The following is a 26,460-nucleotide window of genomic DNA, read 5'->3' on the forward strand; positions in this document are numbered from 1 at the left end:
AGCGTTCGGTTGCAAAAACTTGGTGGTTACGGTATTTTGTTGCATTAAAACTTAAAATATTTAATTAAAATTAAAAAGACGACGAACTAAATACGCACCAAGCCGACCGTTAACCACAATACCACACCCGCTAACGCACACACGCACACACGCACACACGCACACGACGCATGCACAAATGTATGAATTTACTTATTATATTATGAAAATTTGCTACCTCAGCGATTGTTACGTTTCAGTTGAAGCATTTTGAAGCGTAATTTTTGGTTATCACTAGGTTGCGAAATTTTCGCATTTTAATTCATTTAATATTTAGTTGGATGGAATTTACACAAAATTTGAACACATGTACGCGACTGCACATGTATGAGTGCCAAAAAATGTTTTGCGTATCACATATAGTATACACACGTATGTACATACGCATACATACACCTGCTTATGAGGTATTCATTGGCGTATATTTTCATACTTACAGGCCATGACTACGAATTCCCTCATTAGCATTTAGTGATATGTATCAAATTCTGGCACCTACTTTCATGCGAGTATTTGTAATGAAATTGGCAAAATTTATATTTATAATTAATGTACGCTGAATGAGAACTATAGTAGCGCTGTATATCTATTGTAGTATATTCATATCTCGGTAATTTGTAGGTTTCTTACTTAAATTTCACGTTGGCTTTTTATGAAAATGTAGTTTATTATTCAATAAAAACCAAAAAAATGTAGTAAGAATTTCTACAAAAATATTGAGGATGCAGTTTATAGCCAAATGAATTTTACTATAACAAAATGAAAGTTTCAAGTTTCTCAAAAAACGCGTTTATTTTTGACAATTCTCTTTTCCTGATGTTGTTTGCCGTTTCCTTCCATATGAAAGAATCCCAAGCATTCGTTATTTAGAGAAAATGCACAAGACTGCTGCAAATTTTTTTTTTAATAAACGCGCTTTTTGCATCACTTGAAACTTGCATTTTGTTATCCTAAAATTTAATGGGCTAATAAACTGCATCCTCTTTATATGTCGTTGATTGGCCAATATGGCATAAATGTTGGGTAAATTCTAAACGGTGGCTAAGTTTCAAAGGCCTGTGTTGATTTTAAGTTAAATACAATTTGTTTTGGAAATTATTGCCATTTCTCTTTATTATTATAATATTGGTATGACTCAATTACGTGTGCAACACCCCCATCCGAAGGTCCAAATTTTCAATGACGATGAGGCATAATTGAGGTTCTATGCCGTTAATGTGCCGAATTATCTCATCATTTAGCTCTTGAATTGTTGCTGGCTTATCGACGTACACATTTTCTTTCAAATAACCCCAAAGAAAGAAGTCCAACGGTGTCATTGACGTTTAAGAATGGTTCAAATTCACCATCGGCAATTGAAATTTAATCACCCTTTACATATCATTGCATAGAAAAGTCATTGGAATAAAAAACAATTTCCCAAATCGGTAGCCGGCAGGGTTTGGTATAACGGTAAGGAAGCATTATTGCTCTTTTATTCTATGCATCACTAATTAGGTAGTTGGATATAAAGGGTGTTTTTTTTAGAGGTTAGGTTTTCAAGATGAAATAAAACGTATATAATTTAATGTTATGGCCAAGAATTTAGCTTTATTATAAAGATAAGGGTTTGTCATTATGTTTTAAAAATGATTTCAGGCAAGTGGCCGCCGCGGCTGGCTCGAATAAATTCCAGCCGAGAGGCCCAATTTTCGACCACTTTTTGCAGCAATTGGGGCCGTATGTCAGCAATAACGCGCCGAATATTCTCTTCCAAGACGTCAATCGTCTCGGGCTTATCTGCGTAGACAAGCGACTTCACATAACCCCACAAGAAATAGTCCAGCGGTGTTATATCGCACGATCTTGGAGGCCACAGGTCCACGGCGCGAGATAATGCGATCACCAAAAGTTTCCTACAATAAATCGATTGTTGCGTTGGCTGTATGGCATGTAGCGCCGTCTTGTTGGAACCAAAGGTTGTCCACATCAACATCGTCCAATTCAGGCACGAAAAAGTCATTAATCATGGCTCTATAGCGCTCTCCATGACTGTAACATTATGGCCGGCTTCATTTTTAAAGAAATATGGACCAATGATTCCCTCTGCCCATAGAGCACACCAAACAGTGACTTTTTGAGGATGTAATGGCGTCTCAGCAATGGCTTGTGGATTATGTTCACTCCAAATGCGACAATTTTGCTTAATGACATACCCATTTAACCAAAAGTGAGCTTCATCCCTGAACAAAAACCATTATTTTCGAACCGCGCGAACCGAACCATTATTTTCGTAATAAATTTCCACGATTTGCAAACGTTGTTTAGGTGTAAGTCTATTCATTATGAAATGGCAAACCAAACTGAGCATAAATCAAGTGACAGCTGTCAAAAAGACCATCTACGAAAAAAGTAGTGCCAACTTGAAAACCTAACCTCTAAAAAAAACACCCTTTACTAAAAGTCACTTACACTTTACGAAGCTAAAGCTCCAAAAAGAGCGGCGCATATTTTTATGAGGAGCTTTTTCATGGCAGAAATACACTCGGAGGTTTGCCATTGTCTGCCGAGGGGCGACCGCTATTAGAAAAAACTTTTTCTTAATTTTGGTGTTTCACCGAGATTCGAATCGACGTTCTCTCTGTGAATTCCGAATGGTAGCCACGCACCAACCCATTCGGCTACGGCGGCCGCCAGTACGCCAATGTACGATACTCTGATAAAATTCATGTGATAATTCTGAAATTTTTCTTATTTAATTGAACCCTATCATTAAATCGGTTTGGGTTAAAGCTAACCATCATTGATTCTGATTGGGATGAACCCGGAACATGGTTCCAGCATGAAATTCTTTGCCTTCCTCTGCTTCTAGAATGCCCACCAAATGAATCTGGGCCTATGAATGGGAAGACCGCACCTTTCCTGGCTAATTTATCTGTAATTTTGTTTCGAGTAATTCCTACGTACCAGTTTATTCTGACCTAAGATATTCAGCCTCTCAAAACATTTGAGTACTAGTTGTGATGTAACCTGGAAAGAGTTAAAGCCTTGATTGCTGCCTGACTATGTGTAAGAATGGCTATGCTTTTCTTGTTGTGCTTTTAGTTGCGTTCAAGGTGAAAATGATGGCCTCATCAACATTGTTTTCAAAAAAGTACAGGCTAAAAACGGCACCGATTCAAAATCTGCAAGAAACGGTAACTTTTTGTGGATGTATTGCCATCTGTTGAACCTTGCATGGATTGAAGTCGTCGCATATGCGGCGATTAGGCTTGCTAATACGAGGTGTGCTCGAAAAGCAAGGTGATTTACTATTTTTCTCGAAAATTATTCATTTATTTGTCAGTTTATAGTTGGTCCTTTGTTAAGTAATCCTTCGTCTAGCAATAATACACCAACAGAAGTGTGACCTTCTTGGTATAGCTTTGAGCTCTCCCAGCGATGCGGGTTTTATTTCCACAAGTATGGTAAGTCTGTTACCTTTCATGAGGGTTTTAAGTTTTGGAAACAGAAAACAGAAAAAAGTTGCAGAAGCACAAGATTGGTGAATACGAGGGTTTTTGGCAAGCAATTCAGATATTTTGATCAATTCCAAGCCTAAACCAAGGGTATTAATAAAAGAAAACTAAAAAATTTACTTTCCGGATTTCGCTCTTTCTGAATTTGTTCATAAACTTAACCTCAACATTATATAAAGCTAGCTTTACAGCAAAACAAAAAATATTTAATTATTGTATATTATCTTAAAACAATCTAGGAACGTCTAAATTAAAATGCGTGCTTTGCATATAAAACTCGTAAAAAAAGTAATTTTTCATAGCTAATATAAATTTCTCTTTTAGAGGCAATAATTTATTGTAATGCACATTTTTCTATATGAGTGATATTAATTTATTAACTTAATTTGTATTTGTATTTGTTTTTTCTTTTTTAGTATTTTTTCATGCTTTGCTTTTATCTGTCAAGGGAGATTTTCCAACTGTCACCATTAACAAATTGCCAGCGGTTGAGCAGGATTCATTTATCAAATAACCGTTATGATAACTTCGTGAAACCGTTAAACTGGAATTTGTTATATTTTAATGCCATTTAAATATTCACATGCTTTTTTTTTGGCTTTTTTCTTTGGCGTTAAACTATGTGCATACGTATATATGTACGAGTATGCACTTGCAAGTGTACCTGTGTGCGCGCGTACGATTTGTTATTGGTGTAATGCGATTAATAATGACAACGTAGAGATTTTAACACACAAAACGTAATGTATGTAATTAATTAAATTATTGTTGTTAAGCTTATAAATTAATGAAAGATAAAAATTGGAAAATATGTGCGCTTAAAAAAGTGGCGAATAAGCGAAAACATTGTGAACGGAAATCAGTGGGAGAGAGAAAATATATGCCGCCACTGAATAATTTACTAACTTAACAAAAAAAAGGGGGAAAAACATTATATTGCGTGAAGAAAATTAATGTCGGATGGCTGAGATTATCGATGTTTTTTGATTTGCCAGAAGCCATCGTTAGTTTTCAATGCTTCCGATATTTTTTTGAAATTTTTTAATTTCTTATTTTTCATTACCCTCTTCTTTTATTCCGAATGCTTAACTCTGTTAACTTGGACTGCTTTTCTTTTAATAAAAATGATGGTAGCCTCTGCGAACGTTACATATTTAAAAATGTAGCTTACGGAATTAAAATTGTAGGCCAAAAATTTAGTTTAAAAGTTGTGAAGATTAAGAGACGTGCTGAAAGTGGTGCAGAGCTACAAATCTGCCACGCCAGATTTTATCGAGAAAGTACCAGAAAAAAGCAATAATACTCAAAATTCACAATCGAGCTTCATAATAAAATTTAAACTGAAAAAAACTTACTTACTTTGATATTTATATATACAGGGTGAACGATACACCATAACTTTTTTGTGTGAAATTAGTTTTTATTGATTTCAAATACAAAATTGTTCAAAAATGATTATAATTTTAACATATATTCACTTTAGCTCGATATGACCACCTTATGCCTTGACTATAGCCTTCAAACGGTCAAAAAATGAGTTGCATGCTGCACGAATGTGATCCTGAGGTATTTTGGCTCATTCTCGTATAATCGTTTTTTTTCAGCGCATCCATACTCGCATATTTTCTAGTTCTCACCTTGCCCTCCAAAATGGACAAGATGGAATAGTCCATCGGATTTGCGTCTGGTGAATTCGAAAGCCATTGTGTGGACGCAAGTAAGTTCTCGCTGTTTTTTTTTTTTGATAAAAATAAAACTTTATTCTGAAAAAATGCTTGCAAGTGAATCATTGAAAGTATTGCCCATCGCTGGCTACTAATTTTCCCCATCTTTCTGGTAGATCTCATATACCGTAAGAAACAACCTTCAACATCCCTTGGTTTTAACTCATAAGGAACCCAAGTCCCCTGTTTGTGAATCATTCCCAAAGCATGCAATCGCTTGGAAATGGATTGGCGGGGAACTCCAAATACTGAGCTTGAAGAGCTTGGTTCTTGCGTTTGACTTGGATCCTCATTGAGCAAAGCCTCCAATTAAGCGTCTTCGAAGGTTTATGGCCTTCCTTCTCGCGGACGATCGTCAACATTAAAATCACTGTCTTTGAAGCCACGGAACAAATCTCGGCACGTGGTTTCACTTAAAGCAGCATATTTAACCGTTAAACCGACACACAGGAATAATCTTTTACATTTAATTGAAGGCATGATTGAAGAGTAATAAACAGTTTTTTAACATAAATAAAAAAACAAAATGGCGGACATATGAGGGATCTCGCACAGCTTCTCGTTATGCGCTAGTAAAGTGACGTGTAAGATTGCGGTCGTAGTTTTCACCTGAAACACAAAAGAAAAATATTGTCTTATTCAGAAGGCTTTCCCGCATGTAAGAGACTACTCTTGTATAAAAATATGAAAAAATGAGCACACAACTAATTATTGAAAAAAGTGCTTTTTTCGCTTTTTTTTCAAAAAAGGTGTTAAATAAAATTAAAAAATGATTTTTTTTTGTATTTTGTAAGTTAATTAGTTGCGCATTTTATTTATTTTTACATAGATTATTGGTTTGAAACGATAACTTTCGTCGCTTTTTTTTAATCTTACACGCCACTTTCACAAACATGGTTTTGAGAATACGTGTTCCAAAGTTTTCAGAAGGTAGACAGTATACTCATACGAGGGGCGGTACACAGGCCTGTAACTCCGAAATCACTTTGAATTCCGCTATAAAATTTTGAGGGCATATATAATAATATTTATATCTATCAATTGCAGTAAAAAAAAATCGATTTTTTGAAGCCGACTGATAAGAGGCCCCCATTAATGACAAAAAGTAAATAAATATGAAATTAAAGGTTTTTTTTTTGGAAATTAATTTTCTAAGAAAATTAAAAAAAAAAATTTCTTGGCACGCAAAGATTATTTTTTTAAAATAATAAAAAACACTATTGTCCCACGTATTCACCTCTTTTTGTTCCAAAAGTAAATAAATAAATATTTTTCTGTTAAAAAAAGAATATTAGAAAAGGAGCTTAGAAAGTATACTCAAAGTCTTTATTACCTTAGTCTAACTTTGTACTAAAATATAATTTTCTAAAACTCTCATCATCTGTGGGTGACGAAAGTGAAGGGTTAATTGTCGTATTAAATATACAACAAAAGGAAAATATTTACTTAAACTTGGTTGGGGAGCATATAGGAATATGGTGTACATGTGGCAACCCTGCCACTACCTTGTTAACATATAAAGTCTAAGCCTCTCTCAGTTTATCCAGTACTTACATTGCTTGCACGTAATAAACTTCCTTAGATCTACCGCTATCGAGTGTTGACGTTTAACTATTGATAGGCCAAGCAATGCTACAGCAAAGGTATGAGCTTTTTTCTCAGATGACATGTCAAAGGGCTCACACGCGGTCGCGGTAATAATTATTAGGTATTGATATTGTATTAAAACATTAATTAAATAAAGTTAATTTTTTTTTTTACGTAAGCGGTTCTTTAATTGGAATTATCGATAAAAGATATCAATACAGAACTTTGCTGTATTAAATCGCTGGTTTTTTAAACGAAAAAATAGTTTTCAAAACTTTTTTAGCTAGTGTCACGTTCCGTGCTCTAAAGAGTAAACTGATAATTTGCAGTTGGTTGTGTCAGCCTACCTATCAGCTCACCTATTAGCGTACCTATTTTAGCCTACAATTCACGCAGTCTAAGAGAATTTGCTTTTAATGAAGAATATATTGCAGTATCAAGTGAATTTAAAAATTTTTGATTTGAGTAGGGCTTGTGCCTGCATACGCTTCTCGCTCACGAGGATAAATTTGAAAAAAACCTTAATATTATATTACTTCTTCTGTGCAGAAAACGTAACAACCATTTTTGGTATATTTAGAAGAATATAACTTAAAACTTTTATATAACCTTTTCGTCAGTCAATTATGTCCCTTCAGCCTTCATTTGGTAACTTTTACTGGTAATTAATAGGACTATGAATAAGTTCCTTGCGGTTTTACAACAGATGGCGTAACTTGATTATTATTCCATCGATCCACATTTCCAAACATTCATTGGAGAGCTACTGGTTTTAGAGTTTATGGTGAGCATGCTCTAGCTGAGCGAACGTGCCAGAAGTGGTTTGCACGCTTTAAAAGTGGTGATTTTGGCTTGGAAGACGAAGAACGCGAGGGTGCGCCGCCAAAGTTCATGGATACCGAATTGGAGGAATTGCTCGATCAAGATCCGGCTCAAACACAAGAAGAGGTTGCAAAAACTTTGGGAGTTGATCAATCAACCATTTCCAAACGTTTAAAAGCCATGGGAATGATCCGAAAGGTAGGCCATTGGGTGCCGTATGAATTGAAGCCAAGAGACGTTGAACGCCGTTTTATGGCATGCGAACAACTGCTTCAACGGCACAAAAGAAAGGGTTTTTTGCATCGAATTGTGACTGGCGATGAAAAGTGGGTCCATTACGACAATCCAAAACGTCGGGCAACGTATGGATACCCTGGCCATGCTTCAACATCGACGTCGGCGCAGAATATTCATGGCCTGAAGGTTATGCTGTGTATCTGGTGGGACCAGCTGGGTGTTGTGTATTATGAGCTACTGAAACCGAATGAAACGATTACGGGGGATGTCTACCGACGACAATTGATGCGTTTGAGCCGAGCACTGCGAGAAAAACGGCCGCAATACGCCGATAGACACGACAAAGTTATTTTGCAACATGACAATGCTCGGCCACATGTTGCACAAGTGGTCAAAACATACTTAGAAACGCTCAAATGGGATGTCCTACCCCACCCGCCGTATAGTCCAGACCTTGCGCCATCCGATTACTATCTCTTCCGATCGATGCAACATGGCCTGGCTGACCAGCACTTCCGTAATTACGATGAAGTCAAAAAATGGATCGATTCGTGGATTGCGGCAAAACCGACCGAATTTTTCACAAAGGGAATCCGTGAATTGCCAGAAAGATGGGAAAAAGTAGTAGCAAGCGATGGACAATACTTTGAATATTAAATTTGTAACCATTTTACGTCAATAAAGTTTCAAATTTCGAAAAAAAACCGCACGAACTTAACCATAGTCCTATTACAACATATGAAAAAAACTACTTGATTCCCGCTGCTAGTAAAACCAGTTCTTAAACATGATTTTTTTTTGCTCTTTTTTTTACAATTTTTTTAAGTAAGGTATGAAAATGTGGTTTTTCTATTGGATTCAGGACTTCATTTTATATTTTTATTAATTCAAAATCTTGGATATAAATATCATCTCCTCCAGGAACATGCTTTCTATTTGGTACCAACTTTCGATTATTCATAGATGCCATCAGAGGAGATAATAATGCGTAGAAGTGCTGTATAATCGGCTCAAAGGCATGACCTGGGAGATATAGTTCGAGCGAGTTTTAGTTAATCTATTGTAGTTGCTCTTGTTCATCATTTTATTCACCTAGTATACATATTTCAGCACTTTTATTCTCCTACGGTACGTAGTCTACTCTCTAAGTAATTCGGAAATTCTCCTGTGTCCACGGCGCATTCGTCTTTCATTTTCGCACTTTCTCTCTTGTTCTTATTCTTTGCTTTTTATTATTATTGTCTGTTGTGCATGTCGGTAATGGAAGAAAAATTAATTTAAAAGTAAGATTTTATTTTATTTTATAGCAGATTATAGATTTATTCCTTCCTGTTTGAAGTAAATTAGAAAAAGTGCCAGAAAATGGCAGCAAATCGAAGAAATAAAAACTTAAATAGAAATATTGGGCGAAAGCATAAATGAGTTGTATGGCTGCCGGAAAAATAGCCAAATACGGATACTACTAGAAATAATGGAGGCGTTAATGAAATTAGAAGATAAAGTGTTCCGCGATCTCTACGACACAATCATTTTTTTCACAGTATCTTTTTTCGCTTTCATTATTAAAATTTAACTCTTCCTGGTTATTATTCGGGGTTTTTTTATTTTGTTTTGGTCTACTCTTTTTTTGTTTTGGCTTGACAGGTAATGTCTATAACTTTGCTAGAAAAATTAGGAAAAGGCAACGGGTTGTTCGTGATTTGCAAGGCCATTGAGCATAAATTACTTAGAAATGAGGTAAATCACTCTAAAAATTTTTGTATGGAGGACTACGTGATTGGAAGGGTAAATGGAAAGTGAGTTATGATGGGCATAGCGAACTACATGACCTGGAAGTATAGCTTGAAACCAGCTAGCTAAGCTGAGAGAGCTCCAAAATATGTTTTGTTTTCGCAACTTTCAAAAAATTTTCCTTTCTCTTAAGGTTTCTTCGGTGTTGTGGTAATTTATGTGAGCATTTCAAAGCACGTTTTGAACATTCATGTGCTAAGCATTTTTGTTTTCCCAACATGAAGTTTTCAATTATTTTTCCTAAAAAAGTTTGTGATATTTTTTCAAAATAATTATTGTACTTTATTTTTGATCCAATGAATTTTTTTTGTGCAAAAACATGCATAAAGTATTTGACGTTTAATATGTCATATGTTAATAACACCCAGGGACATCATCTCTTAATTATTTTTTGTTATTCGGAACAAGTTTCACATGCACGTAAAAACATGAAATTTCAAGGGACTCTATTTTAAACAGAATACTTTAAATACTTCATATAAACGAGGTGTGTTCAAAAAGTATAGCGAATTTTGAATTTTCGCAGGTTACGTATATTCGAATTTCGATTTTTTTGTAGCGATATGTTGGTACTCATGCCTCCCACTCATGCCAACGAGTTCGGCCATTTTGAATTTTCAATTATTTGTTGACAGCTGCTTTGCTTGCATGTGTTTCGGCTCGTCTTCGATTTTTACCTCTTCAAAAAGATGGATCAAAGAACCTGTATTAAATTTTGTGTGAAAAACGAAATTAAGTGCGCGGATGCATTCCGGATGTTGACTGTGTCATACGAACACGCTACTTTGGACCAAAGCAACGTTTATCGGTGGTACAAAATGTTCTTAGAAGGCCGAGAAGATGTGAACGGTGAAAAGCGTGCTGGACGCCCGAGCACTTCAACAACAGACGAAAAAATTCATGAAAATGGTAATGGCCAATCGTCGATTCACCGTTAGAGAAGTTGCCGAGGACCTAGACATATCGATTGGTTCGTGCCATTCAATTTTTTTTAAATGATTAGGGCATGAGACGGGTCGCCGCAAAATTCGTACCAAAACTGTTCAATTTCGACAAAAAGCAGCATCGCATGAACATTGCTGATGAGATGTTGGACTCTGTCCGCGACGACACAAATTTGCTCCAGAGGGTCATAACTGGTGACGAATCGTTATGACGTGGAAATCAAAGCTCAATCAGCTCAATGGAAGCTGCCGCATGAATCAAGACCGAAAAACGCCGCCAAGTTCGGTCGAATGTAAGAGTTTTGCTTACCGTTTTCTTCAATTGCAGGGGCATTGTGCATCGTGAGTTCTTGCCACAGGGTAAAACGGTTAATAAGGAATATTACCTCTAAGTTATGTGCAATTTTCGCGAAGCAATCCACCAGAAGCGCCCGGATTTGTGGAAGAACAAAAATTGGCTCTTGCATCACGACAACGCCCCTGCTCACACATCATTGCTTGTGAGCGACTTTTTGGCCAAAAACAACACACTAATGCTTTTTCCCGAAACTGAAGAGGCCCATGAAAGGACGACGCCACGATTGACGAGATAAAGACGGCATCGAAAGAGGAGCTGAACAGATAAAAAAAAAATAATTTTTTGAAGTGCCTGGAAGAACGGACAAATAGAAACAAAAAAGAAAATTTTATTTTCAATGTAGAAAAAACATCAAAAAAATATCGCGATCTGCATGATTATGACTCCAAAAGGACTGCAATAAGGAATGGAAAAACCAAAAGGAACCAAAAATAATTACACGAAACTCCAAAAGGACGCCCACGAAAGTTAAAATAGTACTCAAACATTCACAGCTCCGAAATTCACGAAAATTTGTTATAGAATGCACCAAATTCATAAGATTTGAGGTATTTTTTGAGTGGTATTTTTAGATTCACTTCAGCGTGTCCATATATAATGAAAAATCGAGAAAAAAATTTGGAATTCAAAAATGGGACCTTTATGAAGGAAGTCGTTCGATATAAGAAGATTTTACAATTCTTTTAGTTTTATCACTTTTCTCAATAAGAGCAAGAACCCTTTGATGGAATCCTCGAGGCCCCAGCGTCACGCGCTTTGCACAAAAGGACCGCTTTCAATAGCCTCGCCGCTAAAATCTTACTTTCCATTCTGAATTCAGAAATGCGGAGCTGGATTGGTCTGTATCTACAAATCGTATGGATTTTGTTTTACTTTCTAGCAAAAATGTAGTAACCTAACCACTTCTCATACCCCGAAGTGATTAACTGGTCACTTGCAGTTATTTAAATTTGACGGCCACAGTAGCGGAATGGGTTGGGGCCGTTCGGTAGTGTCCCGGTGTGAAACACCAAATCATGGAACATTTTTTTGCTCGCATAAATCCGTACGCAATTAAAATTCTTCAGAAATTATTACCATAGTTCCTTATATGCAAAGAACTGAAAGCCCGCTCTTATAACCACTTAGATTGGGTTTCTTCTGTTTAGTCTGAACTCATTAAAAGTAAGAAATGTTTTCACAAAGTGAAATAACATCAACAATAAGAGGGGCGTAATTGTTCATCTCAATTTGAGAAGTGATGATATAACTATTTTTTAACAGGTAAATTCGAGACATTTTTTTTTGCTATAAAGAGTTCATTACTGTTATATTGTTGTATTATTAAGGTTGCAATTAAGAAGCTGAAGATCAACAAAGCTGCGGGCGAAGATGGCATACAGCCTAAATGAATGACTGCCGACCCGCAAATATCAGCGGAAATTCTTTCACCCATATCACCGACGTCTGGAGCAATGAAAAGCTGCTTACGTCCTAGACAAAATGCATCATAGGGAAGCTGCCCAAGAAAGGCGACCTGCGTGACTGCGGCAACTGGCGAGGAATAACTCTACTTAACAAAGTTGTAGCCATGTTCATACAATGCAGACTCAAAGATATCGAACGCTCCTTAAGAGACGAGCAAGCTGATTTTGACCCTCACCGAAGCTGTGTTGACCAAGTCAAAGCATGCTCTACATGCTGTTCGTAGACTTTAAGAAGGCGTTCGACACTATCAAACGAGACGCAATATGGCTGGCACTGAGTAGGAAGGGAGTTCTCGCCAAGATAATACACCTCATCAAAGCCCTCTATGAGAATTCCGAACTGGCAGTGCTTCACAAAGGCGATATTAGCGATCCATTCACTACCAACACAGGCGTAAGGCAAGGTTATCCCCTGTCGCGTATTGTTGTACGGAAGCGAAACATGGCTGGTCCCATGCACTATCACACAGAGGTTACAATCCTTCATCAACAAATACCTTTGCACCATCTGCAGAATATTCTGGCCAAACACCATCAGTAACGACGCACTGTGGAGATTAACGAACGAGGAACCCATCCTTAGGCAAATCAAATACAGAAAGTGGCGATGGATAGGGCATACATTGACAAAACTACTAGATAGCATCAGGAGAATGGTACTGCACCGGAACCCGAAAGGGAGCAGAGGTCGCGGTCGACCAAAAAACACTTGGAGAAGGTCGAAGCTGCGTGAACTTGCAGATGCCGATATCTCATGGGATGGTGCGAAAACAACAGCACAGAACCGTGTACGATGGAAAAAATAAGAAAAAAAATAAATAAATTTTGTACTAACCATTTCTGGTTAAATGACCAAATGGCTTTGTTATTATTATTAGCGTACTAAAAAGATGTTTAAATAAAGGAAGAAAAACAACTATAAATCAGAGAAAGCTGTAAAAAATAGATTTTCACACTTCCATACCTGAGTATACGTTCATTCGTTAAAACTCACTAACTCGGCATTCGTGGATTTCCTGTATGGTATATATTTTAATATTTGTAATATATACATTTACACATACACACACCCGCACATGTATGCATGCAAATAGTTAGCCAACAAACGGAATCAACGAACTGTAAAAATAATGTTTGCGATCCACTCAACTAAATAGCAGCAGAAAGAGAAAAATTATAAACTAAAAAAAAAATTTAAAAGTAAGTGCAAGTAGGTACAGTTGCAGCAGCAAAAAAGTCCGTTCTTATTTCAAGCATCAGCTTGTGGAAAATGCCAAACCACATTAAAAAATGTGAAAAATAAAAATGCACTTAACACACACACGACTCGGACGGAGTAAGTTTCATTGTTTTTATGGATAAATGAATTTAAAATTATTGTACCACCGTAATGTTTATTTGCTCAGAATTTTTTCCTCACTTCACTTTTCATAAAAACACAAGTTCGGTGTAATGAAATCATGCAAAATGCAAAACATTTTGCGGGCATTTAATGTCAGTTGAACTTTAATTTCCGCGTATTTTATTGAGAGCAAAACCGAAAAAATAGCAACGAATTTCTATAGCAAAAGCAGTTTGTGAAAATTGTACAAAAAAACATACATACACATACATATGTAAATATAATAATCACAAATCAAAACACAAAGAATGAAAATGTGGAATAATGAAAATTCGTTAAGCGTTTACATTAAAAGCATTTAAAAATATTACAATGAAGTTGACTGCGGTGCAAAAAAAAAAAAAAAACAACACACAAAAAAACCAAATTGGAAAAATTATGAAAGCTTTGTTTTTTCTTCATATAATTATTTCTTCATATAACTACATATGTATACAGGGTTACCGACACACTCGTCTCAGATACTTAAGGAAATTGTTATTTATGTCGTTTCTGATTAAATGATAGTTAAGTAGTACGATTTTTAAGTTAAAAATGGCTACTTGATCAAATTTTGAAATTACAATTTTTCACTAAATTTTCTACTTAAAATCTATAAAAAAACAATAATTTCGTAAATTTGGAAAATTAGTTTAAAAACTATGATGGCTTATTTTATTCGTTAAGCCTTTCTTAAATATTAATAAACTTATCATTTACCTTGGTTTATTTTTGTCGAAAAATTGTGTGAATTTTCGGGCTCAGCGACAAATTTTTTTGTATGGCCTGCGTTTTGGGTTTTTTGTAATCAACACGCACTTTTTCGTAATCGATTTGAAAGCAAGTTTCGAAAATACGAAAAAGAGTTGCCTGTTTGGTTAGGTTAGGATAGGTAGTGATGGTTGCCCAGAGAGTGGGCCCACTTGGACGAAAGAAGTTTGGTTAATCCCTTGTGATACCATTGCAAGAGGGGGAAAAGAGGTGAAGGAAAAGGACGATAGGACGAAAAGGAAGGATGGGGAGGGTTGAGTGTTTGCGGACTATCAACGGTGACTAGTCTGCGGTTGTTTGTGGCTGCGACCGAATTTTATATCCGGTTGCATTAAATGGCTTTGAGATATACCAACCACTTGATGTGAGTTTGGAAGGACTCCCCCGCGCAGTTTGCAATGAAATGAAGTCTCCGACAGAACGAAAAATTGATCAAGCCGAAGAATTTTGTCGGCACCATATTCAGACACCATATTCTAAAAGCGCGTACAGTTGCGGGTACATGCCCAGGATGTTGATATCATCGGCCTTTATTTTTCACTTTTCTAAATTTTATGTAAAAGACGAAGCAAATGGTTCTGGTGGGGGCCAAGAAGAATTACCTGCAGTGCAGTCGGCGCACTCGCGTTTCGACACTCACGTCACTGTTGGAAGTTGTAATTTCGAAGTACTAAGGGACTTCGTTTACTTAGGAGCCAGCATTAATAGTGATCAAAATGTTAGCCTTAGAATCCAGCGGAGCAGGCCTATTGAGAATAAGTGCCACTTAAGCTGGAAATTTAGTATTCAAGTTCCCTCTTGAGCAACGAAAATCTCACTTTTTAAATCTCTGATCAGCTCCGTCTTATTTTGCGGCAAAGAAACTTGGACCATGACAATGGTCTTGGACCTAACAATCAACTATGTCCTTGCTAATCTTTTAATTTTCAATTGATTTGATGTTGATTCAAAGATGTTCCAATTTAGTATGCCAGTAAGGTCAACAACTTCTGTATGACCCTATTTCATACACTTTATGTGTGAGATGAATACTTTCGTTGGCGAGGGGCTCTGTGATTTGTTTGGCAACGAGAAAAATACCATTTATTACTTTTAAAAATACTATGAACAACTTATGTGGTCTCGTTTTGGAAAATTTCCATCTTTGTTCATGCTGTGATATATAGGGTTTTCCAATAACAGGTGTTGTTGGTGAATGGATTGCGCTATCGAGAGATGATTAACGATTTTGTATGGTTAGAATTGGTTGGTATTGATCAGGACAACGTTTACTTTCAACAAGACGGCGCTACGTGCCACACAAGCAACGAAACCATTGATATTTTACGGGAAAAGTTTCCGGACTGTGTTATCTCTCGAACATGTGATCAAATTTCTACACACACAATTGGCCAACGAATTCTTTTGATTTAACAGCTTGTGATTTTTTTCTTGGGCCACATGAAAGAGAAGGTCTACGCCAACAGCCCAGGGTCGATTCAAGACCTCAAAGATGGAATTTGTTAGGCTATCGAGGGCACAGGGCAGCCACTTTGCAATTCGGTTATGGAAAATTTGATGAAAAGGATATTGTCCTGTAAGCGTGGTCGTGGTGGTCATTTGCCTGATGTTATTTTCCAGTATTAACGGCATACCTTCCTGTTCATAATGAAATAAACATGCGATCATTTATATTAAAAAATAGCATTTTTCTTTGAATATCAAAATAACACCCCTGTTTGGAGAAACCTATATATGTACTCGTATGATATTTGGTTGTAAATAATTTTCGATGATTAGTCATCTCTATTAACGGTGGGTAACTTTTCTTCCACCGTTTTTCAGGAAGAAACGTCAATTCACTAATGGTGTTATGTTCAATGGGGTGACATTCACATGTGCTCAAGTTTAGTGTAAATGAATTTAAATCTGTCTAATCTGTCTGACACTTACCACTATAGTCATCTGCCGGAGATCATCGAAAGCTAAGTAGGAAGACGATTCATTTAATTCAATTGACTTTGTTGTTAAACTTGATAAATCTTTCATAGAGATTTTGAAAAATCAACTGGCGATGTCTTTTATCCATTACACAAATTTAAAATTAGCACAGGCTATTTCAATCTGATAAAACAAAAACGCTTAACTACTATAAAATATTCGGGCATGCATGCAGAGGATTAGGATAGAAAATAAAACTTGTTTTGTTATTCAGGAACAATTTCATATGCATGTGAACGTAAATGTTTTATATGATTGTGCTGCATACTCAGTTATTTGTTTTTTTGTTATTAATTTAATCTTTTCAAGCATTTTAAAGTTTCAAAGGGGAACACGTAAACGAAGGTATACACTGCGTATACTTTATTATATAGGAAGAGAATTCAACTATTATTTTTTTACAATTTTCTAAACCAGCAAGAAGAACGAAATTGAGGCAGGTATGACTGCATAGGCATATATATTTTTAATATAGTTATATAAATATTTTTCGTTTTTTCAAAATAATTAATTCGGAAATTTTACAAATTTCTACACACACAAGTAAACACAATTTTTTTTATAGCTGGATATATTCCCTTACGTAATAATGTCTTAGAATGAGCATAAGCGTTTAAGATTTAAATGGTTTAAAAACATAGTCCTGTGAAAATTTAAAGTGCTTAAAACACTTAAATTGATGGAAAATAAAAAACTAAGTACCCATCGCTACCAAATAAAATCAATAGTTTCACGTAGTAAATTTCCTGAATAACTTTTTCTGTCGCCCGCTGAAATTTGCTAAATTCATTGAAATAGACTTACGGCTTTTTCACAAAACTTCGTTTTAGACTTTTAGCATTTCTTTGGGTTTTCGTCAGTTTAATTTACGATTTATGCCACGCAAGTTTTGACGGTATTACAGTACCATCTGATCGGCAAATATTTGTGAGTGAATTTAAAAAAAAGGCAAATTATTTCATTGGATATTCACCTAATTGGAAATGAAAGAAAAACATTACGTATCGATTGAATCCACTGAATCAAATCAAACTCGTGCGTTTACTATTCTAAGAAATATTCTCAAAAAGTTCATAGATATGCAGGTTGTTTTATTTTTCTTAATAATTTAGTATCTGTGGTGTGCCCAATTGCCAAAACTTTGAACTAAAAGATCTTTTGTGTCCTCTTACTGTTTTAGGAGTAGTTAAGCTAGTAGTTAAGTAGCTAGTCTGATTAGCTGGCACTACTGGCACTCGAATGCCAGTTACATCCGGTTCTATTTAACCTAGATATTCCCTGCTTCAGGCTGGGAATTGATTGAAAATCAAACTCTTTCAATGAATTTTCCGCCTTGCAGACTATCTGCAAGCATTCTTGTCTTCATTCGAATTCATTTGATATTGATGAAAGATGTGCTGTCTTGTCTTGGCCAATACAATAGAGTTACACAACATATCTTCTATGATTTTATCATCCTCCAGACAGAGCTGACAATCTGTTTCATTGCCAATGAGAATTTTTCAAAGATGGTAATTTAAGTGACCTGTCAGAAAACTTACTATTTCCCTGATGGCTGCTTTACGCATGTCATGTAAATGAAATTGATTACTTCGAGAAGTATGCATCGAGGTTGAAGGCGAATATATCTATTAGTAAAAAATATTTGCCGCAAAATGCATGCTGGTCTTTTCCGTTTCGAAAAAGTTTAGGTTTTAGTGGACAGTCTCTAGCGAAAGATGCTTGTATTAAAATTATGTAGGGAATAAAACTTGTTAGTCAGACAAGGAGCGGTAAGGGGCAGCACCTCATTACAAGATAATATTTAAATTATTATTAACCCCTAAGCTAATTTTATTATTGCCATACATTATTTTATGATTAATAATTCTAAATAGTATAACAGCAAAATAATTAAATTCAATGCGAATTATAAAATTCCTAAAATTTTCCGAAATTTATAGTCAATTCCTTCAGCTTTTTTAACCAACATATTTTGCTATCGCGCCCTGTTGTTGACTTGTTTAAACTGGTAGCTGCGGAAAATTATCATCATATTTGCTCTTACCACTGCCATCTACTAATTTTTATTATTTCGTCCCACATACACGCATACATACATACATATGTCTATACATAGTAGGTGTTGATGGGCAATACATTTTTACAAAACTTTCATGGATTGCATTTTGTATAAACAATGGCAAATATTTACATATATACCTATATGTATGTATGTGTGAGTTAAGTTCACGCAGTTCAAATTAATAGCCTATTGAATGCCAATTAAGTTGGTGCGTGAGTATGAATTTATTGGCGTGAGCGACTCTTTTCGATTGCTATTTGCTGAAGCAATCTCGCCATCACACATACTTTCACACAATGTTACAGAGCAATTAATCAATTGTGATTATGCGCAATTTATATAAATAAAACAAAATTAATTACTGCAATTTTAAAGCGTGTTCCAGGCAATCTATAGATATTTAGTAATATTATTATTTAGGTGAATTCTAGTTAACTTGGTAATGTGGCATGTTGCACAAAACTTAACCGTTTTCGAGATATTCTGTTTTAAAAATTATCTAACAAAATATTTCTTATTTTATGCAAGTCCACCTATTTTAAATGTGAGCTCAAGTGTCCGATTTTTCTTTTTTCTTAGTAGACGTCTAAGTTAATTAAGAAAAATCATCGATAAAATTTAAACCAAGCCGATATTTAAAAATGGTTGCTTATTAAAATCTTGAATTTTAGAACTAATTTCCTGAAGTTCCTCCTACTTCACATTATTAAAAAATTTTTTTTTTTTAATGAAACTATTTTCGAATTATTTTAATAGACTTTTTAGTTATCAAAAAATGTATAACGGTTAACTTAAATACTATCCAGATTTTGCAAGTGGTGTACAATGGTAAAATGCATTCATTGGTAATAATTGCTATTATTCACATATAAAATTTCGGGTCACCATTCACGAAGATACACAAAATTTTTTTTGCCACTTTCTGTCAAGATATCATCAAACAACAATCTTGGATTAAAGAAAAAAAAAATTGATTAAAAATTTGAAATATCTGCAGAATCTCTTAACCGTCCAAAGTTTGATGGCTGCATGATGACTGCCGTCCTTGAGAATTTTTTGTAAAAGTGTTAATTGTATGAAGTTTAATAACTCAATTTTATTATCGCATATTAATTATTATTGGGGAAATGATTTAATGGAATTAGATACTTGCATTGCTATTCTGTTATTGTTATTGTGTTTTCATTCTCACGTTAATAAATTTTATATGTAATGGAGACATTTTTAAATTAATATTTTAAGGGGTCCCGGTGGTCTAGAGCTCGAAAATTTAGGATATTTTCAGGGATTTTTTTTAACAATCAGAAATGAAAAACGATATTTAAATTTTTAAGTCTTTTTATTTAACTTATTTTACATATAAAAAACAAAAACAAATTTAATTTTAATAATTTTAGAAATGGCGCTAAAGTTGACCCTACCGAAAAATTGGACCTGGACGCTGTTGTCCATTTTGGCTCTTCTATTTATCTGACATAAAAAACCAAAAAAACTATTATGGCTATGTCGCGCTTCTAGAATAAAACCAAAAAAATAAATTTTACAAAATGACGCGGTTTTGAATTTGACACCCTAAAAAATAAGTCTTTTTCAGTTTTTTAATCAAAAAAATACGAAATAATTGAAATAATAATATGATTCTAGTACGGGTGATAGCCATTGATGTTGTGAACAACATATTAAAATTTAAGAAGAGTCGGTTGAATAGTTTATTCTGTTTGACAACACCAGGCCGAAAAAAGTAGTAAAAAAGTTTTGAGATAATTGAGTTTAAGGGGAAAGCCTGATTTATGAGGTCTAAAAATTGCATCTCTTTGCGATTTTTTTTTAATGAACATTTAAAAAGTATAAAAAATTTTTCTTCTTCTTAATTGGCGCTAGAACCGCTTACGCGATTTTGGCCGAGTTTAACAAAGCACGCCAGTCGTTTCTTTCTCGTGCTAACCGGCGCCAGTTGGACACACCAAGTGAAGCCAAGTCCTTCTCCACCTGATCTTTCCAACGCAGAGGAGGCCGCCCTCTTCCTCTGCTACCACCAGCTGGTACAGCATCGAATACTTTCAAAGCCGGAGCGTTTGTATCCATTCGGACGACATGACCCAGCCAACGTAGCCGCTGGATCTTTATTCGCTGCGCTATGTCTATGTCGTCGTAAAGCTCATACAGCTCATCGTTCCATCGTCTGCGATATTCGCCGTTGCCAACGTGCAAAGGTCCAAAAATCTTACGCAGAATCTTTCTCTCGAACACTCCAAGCGTCGCTTCATCGGATGTTGTCATCGTCCAAGCTTCTGCGCCATACGTTAGGACGGGCATGATGAGAGTCTTGTAGAGTGTTAGTTTTGTTCGTCGAGAGAGGACTTTACTGCTCAATTGCCTACTTAGTCCAAAGTAGCACTTGTTGGCAAGAGAGATTCTACGTTGGATTTCAAGGCTGACATTGTTATCGGTGTTAATGCTGGTTCCTAAATAGACGAAGTCCTTTACAACCTCGAAATTATAACTGTCTACAGTGACGTGGGTTCCGATACGCGAGTGCGCCGACTGTTTGTTTGAAGACAGGAGGTACTTCGTTTTGTCCCCTACTGGTTGAAATAAGTCGAAAAAAATGTTTAACATAGAAATTAGTAGAGCGCTGCAACGCTGGAGTTTCCAACTGGCGTACAAGATACAGCTCATAATTATTATCTAAAGCAAAAAACTCAAATCGATTTCTAATTATCATGATTTTTTATTCTAGATGAACTAAGAAAACTGTGAGAAATTCCAAAATTTCAACTTTTTGGAGGTTTTAAAGAAAAAAATGTCTTTCTATAAAAAAAATCATTTCAACTTGGTATAAAAATCTTGAAAAATTTTTCTTTATCTATTTTGTTAGTTCAAATAGAAGAGAATTTAATACTGAAGGGAACAAGCTATGATTCATTTCAAAAGGTTCTTGGGTTTCTTTTCATTCCTGTACGCCAATTCAAAGAAATCATAAAAATGAAAAGTCGAGAAAAGAAGATAAAGTTTGTACTATAGCTGTCCGGTCACAGCGTAACTACCTAACGCTCGCCTACCTTTGGCTTTGTATCTACGGAAATATTGAGAATTAGGCTCTGTAACTTTGTGCGAATATTCTGAAATATATTAGGAATCGCTTAAAATGAAAAAAAAAATTTGATTTTTTTGACCTTATAAACCAGGCTCCCCCCTTAAGTCACAGCTCCGGGTCGGCCAATTCATATCGGAATTCAAAAACGGTAGCCAAAAGTTCGAGTGTATCTTTGGCAGTGTGACAAGTTGCACCGTCCTGTTAAAACCAAATGTCGTTCATATCATCCTCTTCCATTTTTGGAAATAAAAACTTGTTGAGCATGTCACGGTAACGCTCGCCATTTACTGTAACCGCGGAAGAAGACTCACCACTTTGGAAATAGGTTTTCAATATTTCCCAATTTTGTTCAAGCGTATAGCGTTCCATTTCGTAAATGTCAAACCTTTAAGTAAATTTTTAACACATTTGACATGTCATTTGTGTTACCATTCTCAAAAAAATAGGTGGTTCAAAAAGCAAACGCTATATGGCCCACGCTTTACATAAGTTACCCCTACATCTCAGAATATAATTATAGCCATCGCCATTAATATCATTGTATCTACTTTTCATTTTATTTTAGTGCGTCCATTGCTGGTGGAAATTTCATTCAATAACCAACCAATGTCTGCTGATCGAAAGTATGAAATTGAGTGCCAAGCAATTGGCTCAAGACCGCCGGCAAAGATCACTTGGTGGATGGGGAATATGGAATTGCATGGGCATAGCCAAAAGGTAAATCGAAAGTAAACATAAACAGAATAACAAAAGTGATAAAATAAATATATTTATTTATTGTTATTAGGAAACAAAAACCTGTTTTTAAACATGAATATATTTTTGAATTTCTTATGATTTGACAATGCGAAAATTTTGATCGAGGCAGAAGTTGACGAAAAAGAAATATGTATGAGCCTTTTTCATTTATTATTAAATAAATTCAATTATTCATATAAATATGTGGCAGTGTAATGAAGGCAGATGCCACGTTTTACTAGTCGCAAAATTTATTGCGGTTTTCAACAAGTTTGAAAAATTTCCGAGTTTCATAACTCTGTAAGCTATGTTGGTAACAGCTGCTCAAACAGCACCTGCAACCTTCAAAAATTCTTCTTCTTCTTCTTCTTAGCGTCACACTCCTTGGCGAACCATTGCTTCCGTTAAAAATTATACTTTATTAAATTAAATTCAATACAAAAGAGTTTATTTTTATGCTAGGGCATACTTTGTTGCTCAGCAATTTTTAAGTGGCTTTCGACAGCATGGAGAAAAATCTTTTATACAATATATTATATACATATATGTAACACCCTTTTTGGGTATTTGGCCGAGCTCCTCCTCCTATTTGTGGTGTGCGTCTTGATGTTGTTCCACAAATGGAGGGACCTACAGTTTCAAGCCGACTCCGAACGGCAGATATTTTTATGAGGAGCTTTTTCATGGCAGAAATACACTCGAAGGCTTGTCATTGCCTGCCAAGAGGCGACCGCTATTAGAAAAATGTTTTTCTTCATTTTGGTCTTTCATCGAGATTCGAACCTATTTTCTCTCTGAATTCCGAATGGTAGTCACACACCAACCCATTCGGCTACGGCGTCTTATACTACTTACACACTTATTAAACTTATACGCTTACGCAGAGTAGATGCGAGTGCAACCTTCAGCTTTGTTCAAGTCGGAAAGGACCTTTTCGGACCCGTTGAAATAGAACAAAGTTTCAGATAAGGCAGATAGTTTTAATTTAATGAAAGCAATACAAAAAATTAACAAAGAAAGTTAACAAATCAAGACATTACTAAAGCGCCACTAAAAAGCGTTCTGTCGTATTAGATCTAAAAAATAAAATTGAGCCGCATATTTTAAAAACAACGAAAAAAAAACACACTCCAACAATTTTTCAACTTTTTTTACCTAATGCTCATACGTGAAGGTGTTCGCCATGTATCTATGCCAAATGGGTGAACATTAGCTTAAACTAAGCTTTCTTACTCATTTACTCAACCGTACGAGTTTTTCTTCTTCAACGACCGCCCATAAAGTTGTTTACTTAAAGTTTTCGTGGAGCATTCTAAATAACTTTTTTTAACGACTTTTCAGTATACCTGCTTTGAGAATGAGTCAAAGAGAGAGTAAAGGTCTGATAAAAAACATCTGCAGTATGAATTTTAAAAGAAGTAGCTGGTGTGACAGCAGAAATCCGGAGAAAACCTTCACTACTGAGACTTTTCCTCTGACAAAATTTGTCTGACAATTATATCAGTGTAGCGAATGTCGTTTACGAGTTTTAGTACTAGAGCACCCCTTACATATGCCACTTTTAACGAATTTATAATTTTCGTATAAGTGAGTGCCCTTATCCTCGGCAGTAGCCATCTTACCAAAGCTGGTACAAGACCAGGCCAAAGGTCAAAGCTTCTATAATGAAAGGTTTTGTAGGCATGCAAAACTGGGTCACTCCGTTTATGTACGAGTTGATTAATCAGTGGAGGGGATTGAAGGGACCTTATCATTTATCGCATTTACGATGTTCCATTATTAGTATAATTTCCTTATTATTCATTTTTAAGCCATCTGCATTATTTACGATATTTTCTGCAATAACCAGACTTTATATATATTAAGTTGGGGAATAAGTTCATACCGTTTTTACCTTAACTTTTATTTAAAAAAAAAAAAAAAATTATGTCAATAAATTAATAAATTATATATAAGTAATTGCTGTTGACAATCTCTTCCCATCTCTCGACCAATTTGTTGATTTCCTTCCGTCAACAATCGTCTGGTCTGATGTCAAAGAAGTTGTTAAGCTAATTTTGGAAGACCTCTTTGTCATCGAAGGTAACACCCTTCATATGGTTTGAAAGGGAACGGAAAAGATTGTAATCGGCTTATGTAAGGTGCGGAGAATACGGAGGATGCTGAAGAACCTCCCATTCGAGCTCTTGGAGTGCGGCTTTGACAACTTGTGCAACATGAGGCCTGGCGTTGTCGTAAATGAGTATGGTTTGAACAAGTCAATCAGATCTTTTGAGTCGAATAGCTTCCTTCACGCGGTTTAGCTGGACAATGTGGCATTCTTTTCGATGATTTCCCAGTGCACCCAGTCCCACTAAACACATATCATGATCTTCTTTGGATGAAGATCCGGCTTAACTAACGGCTTTGGCGTATCTCCTGAAGCCACCCACTCCTTTCTTTGCTTTATATTGATGTATAGGCACCATTTCTTATCTCCCGTGATGATTCGGTACAAAAGGTGCTGTTTATGACCGCGTGTTGCTCGATGGAGTGGAGGATGCTGAGAAGCAATTTGAAGGCGCCTTTCTTTGTTTTTTTCGTTGAGCTCCTGGGGCATCCAGATTCCCAATTTTTCAGTAAATCTCATTGAATGAAAGTGATTGAGAATCGTTTTATGATCGGAGCTCATTTTTTTCGTCAATTCATGACTGGTTTGGCGACCGTTCTGCTTCTAAAGTGATTTGAGATATTAAATAACTCAAAAATACAATTTACATAGTTCTCTAAGACAGCAAGAGTTCTATCGAATGAATTTTGACCCTTTGCAAACAGCAAGTAAATCGTTGTAAAATAAAAGAAAATATAAAAACGCTATGAACTTATATTTATTTTAAACTAGGTGAAAATATATACTTCTATGTATAAATAAATTCACTCAATACAACTGCAAGGAAATTTAATTTCTAATTGAAGGTTTCTGAGGATGGCAATGTCAGCCTTTCGGTACTCAGCATCACACCAACACGTGAGGATCATGGCAAAGCGTTATCCTGTCGTGCTACGAATGAACTGGTGCGAAATGGCATACGTGAAACAGCAATGAAACTAAATGTATTTTGTAAGTATCAATTTACTCATATTTGAATTACAGCTATATAGAAGGCGTTTACAAAGGAAATCCAAAAGGACCCCGTAGAATAAAACAACGTTCTGAAATTTTTAGTTCCTTTTTAAGTTAGGTCGTTTTTGACAGCAACTTTAAGCCAGTACAACTCCGTAAATGTCGGACTTAAGAGCATGCATTTTTGTTATTATTTACAATTTGAGTAGTTCTAAGTTAAAGGTCGTTTTCGACCCAATTTTAGCTTGCCTTTTGCGTTAACTGGAAATAGTAGTTTAGGTTCTTAAAGATAAAGAGAAAGATAAATTCTTAGTTTCTCTTTTGGGGTAAAGAAAGATAAATATTTTTTGAATGGAGCGCGATCCCCAATACTTTGAATATTACGGATAAAATTTCTGGAAATAACTGAATAATATACTATGACATAACAAAACTAAAGGAGCCGTTGACAAGGTTGACAAAATGCTATCCATTCGAAGTTGTAAATGTAAAACCAAACGCAGGCCAATCGATGTATTTTGTAATCTTGAAATGCTTTAAAAATATGAACGAAAGTAAGTAAGAATTTGTCAGATTCTCATTATAAGCCCCGGCGTAAAATTTTATTGCACAAACTTTTTCGCAACCTGGCAAAGCCTCATAAGAATAAAAAGAAAGAATTGTACTGTAGAAAATCATTCAAGAGATATGTGCCATCTGATGGTAGATTATGTGGACTGGCAACCGAGTAGCTTACAATAGCATCATTTTGAGGTGCCTAAAAAACGAGTAATCTGAAGGGATGCCTAGGTTAGGTTGGGTTGAAGCGGTGGCACACACTCTGTCTCATAGCCCATTGTGATGCCGCGTGGGGAGCTTGT

At 35.6% G+C, this 26,460-nt stretch overlaps 1 protein-coding gene across 1 annotated transcript in view; it reads left to right on the forward strand.

Moving 5' to 3' along the window:
- The window catches only part of LOC129250842 (hemicentin-1), a 336,677-nt gene that overhangs the window by 155,190 nt on the left and 155,027 nt on the right, over nt 1–26,460 (forward strand). The window contains exons 7-8 of the mRNA XM_054890469.1: nt 22,325–22,476; nt 25,453–25,597. Coding sequence (XP_054746444.1) covers nt 22,325–22,476; nt 25,453–25,597 — 297 coding nt within the window. The remainder of the gene's footprint in view (nt 1–22,324; nt 22,477–25,452; nt 25,598–26,460) is intronic.

This window comes from Anastrepha obliqua, chromosome 1 (assembly GCF_027943255.1).
Source record: "Anastrepha obliqua isolate idAnaObli1 chromosome 1, idAnaObli1_1.0, whole genome shotgun sequence".
In the NCBI taxonomy this organism is placed as follows: Eukaryota; Metazoa; Arthropoda; class Insecta; order Diptera; family Tephritidae; genus Anastrepha; species Anastrepha obliqua.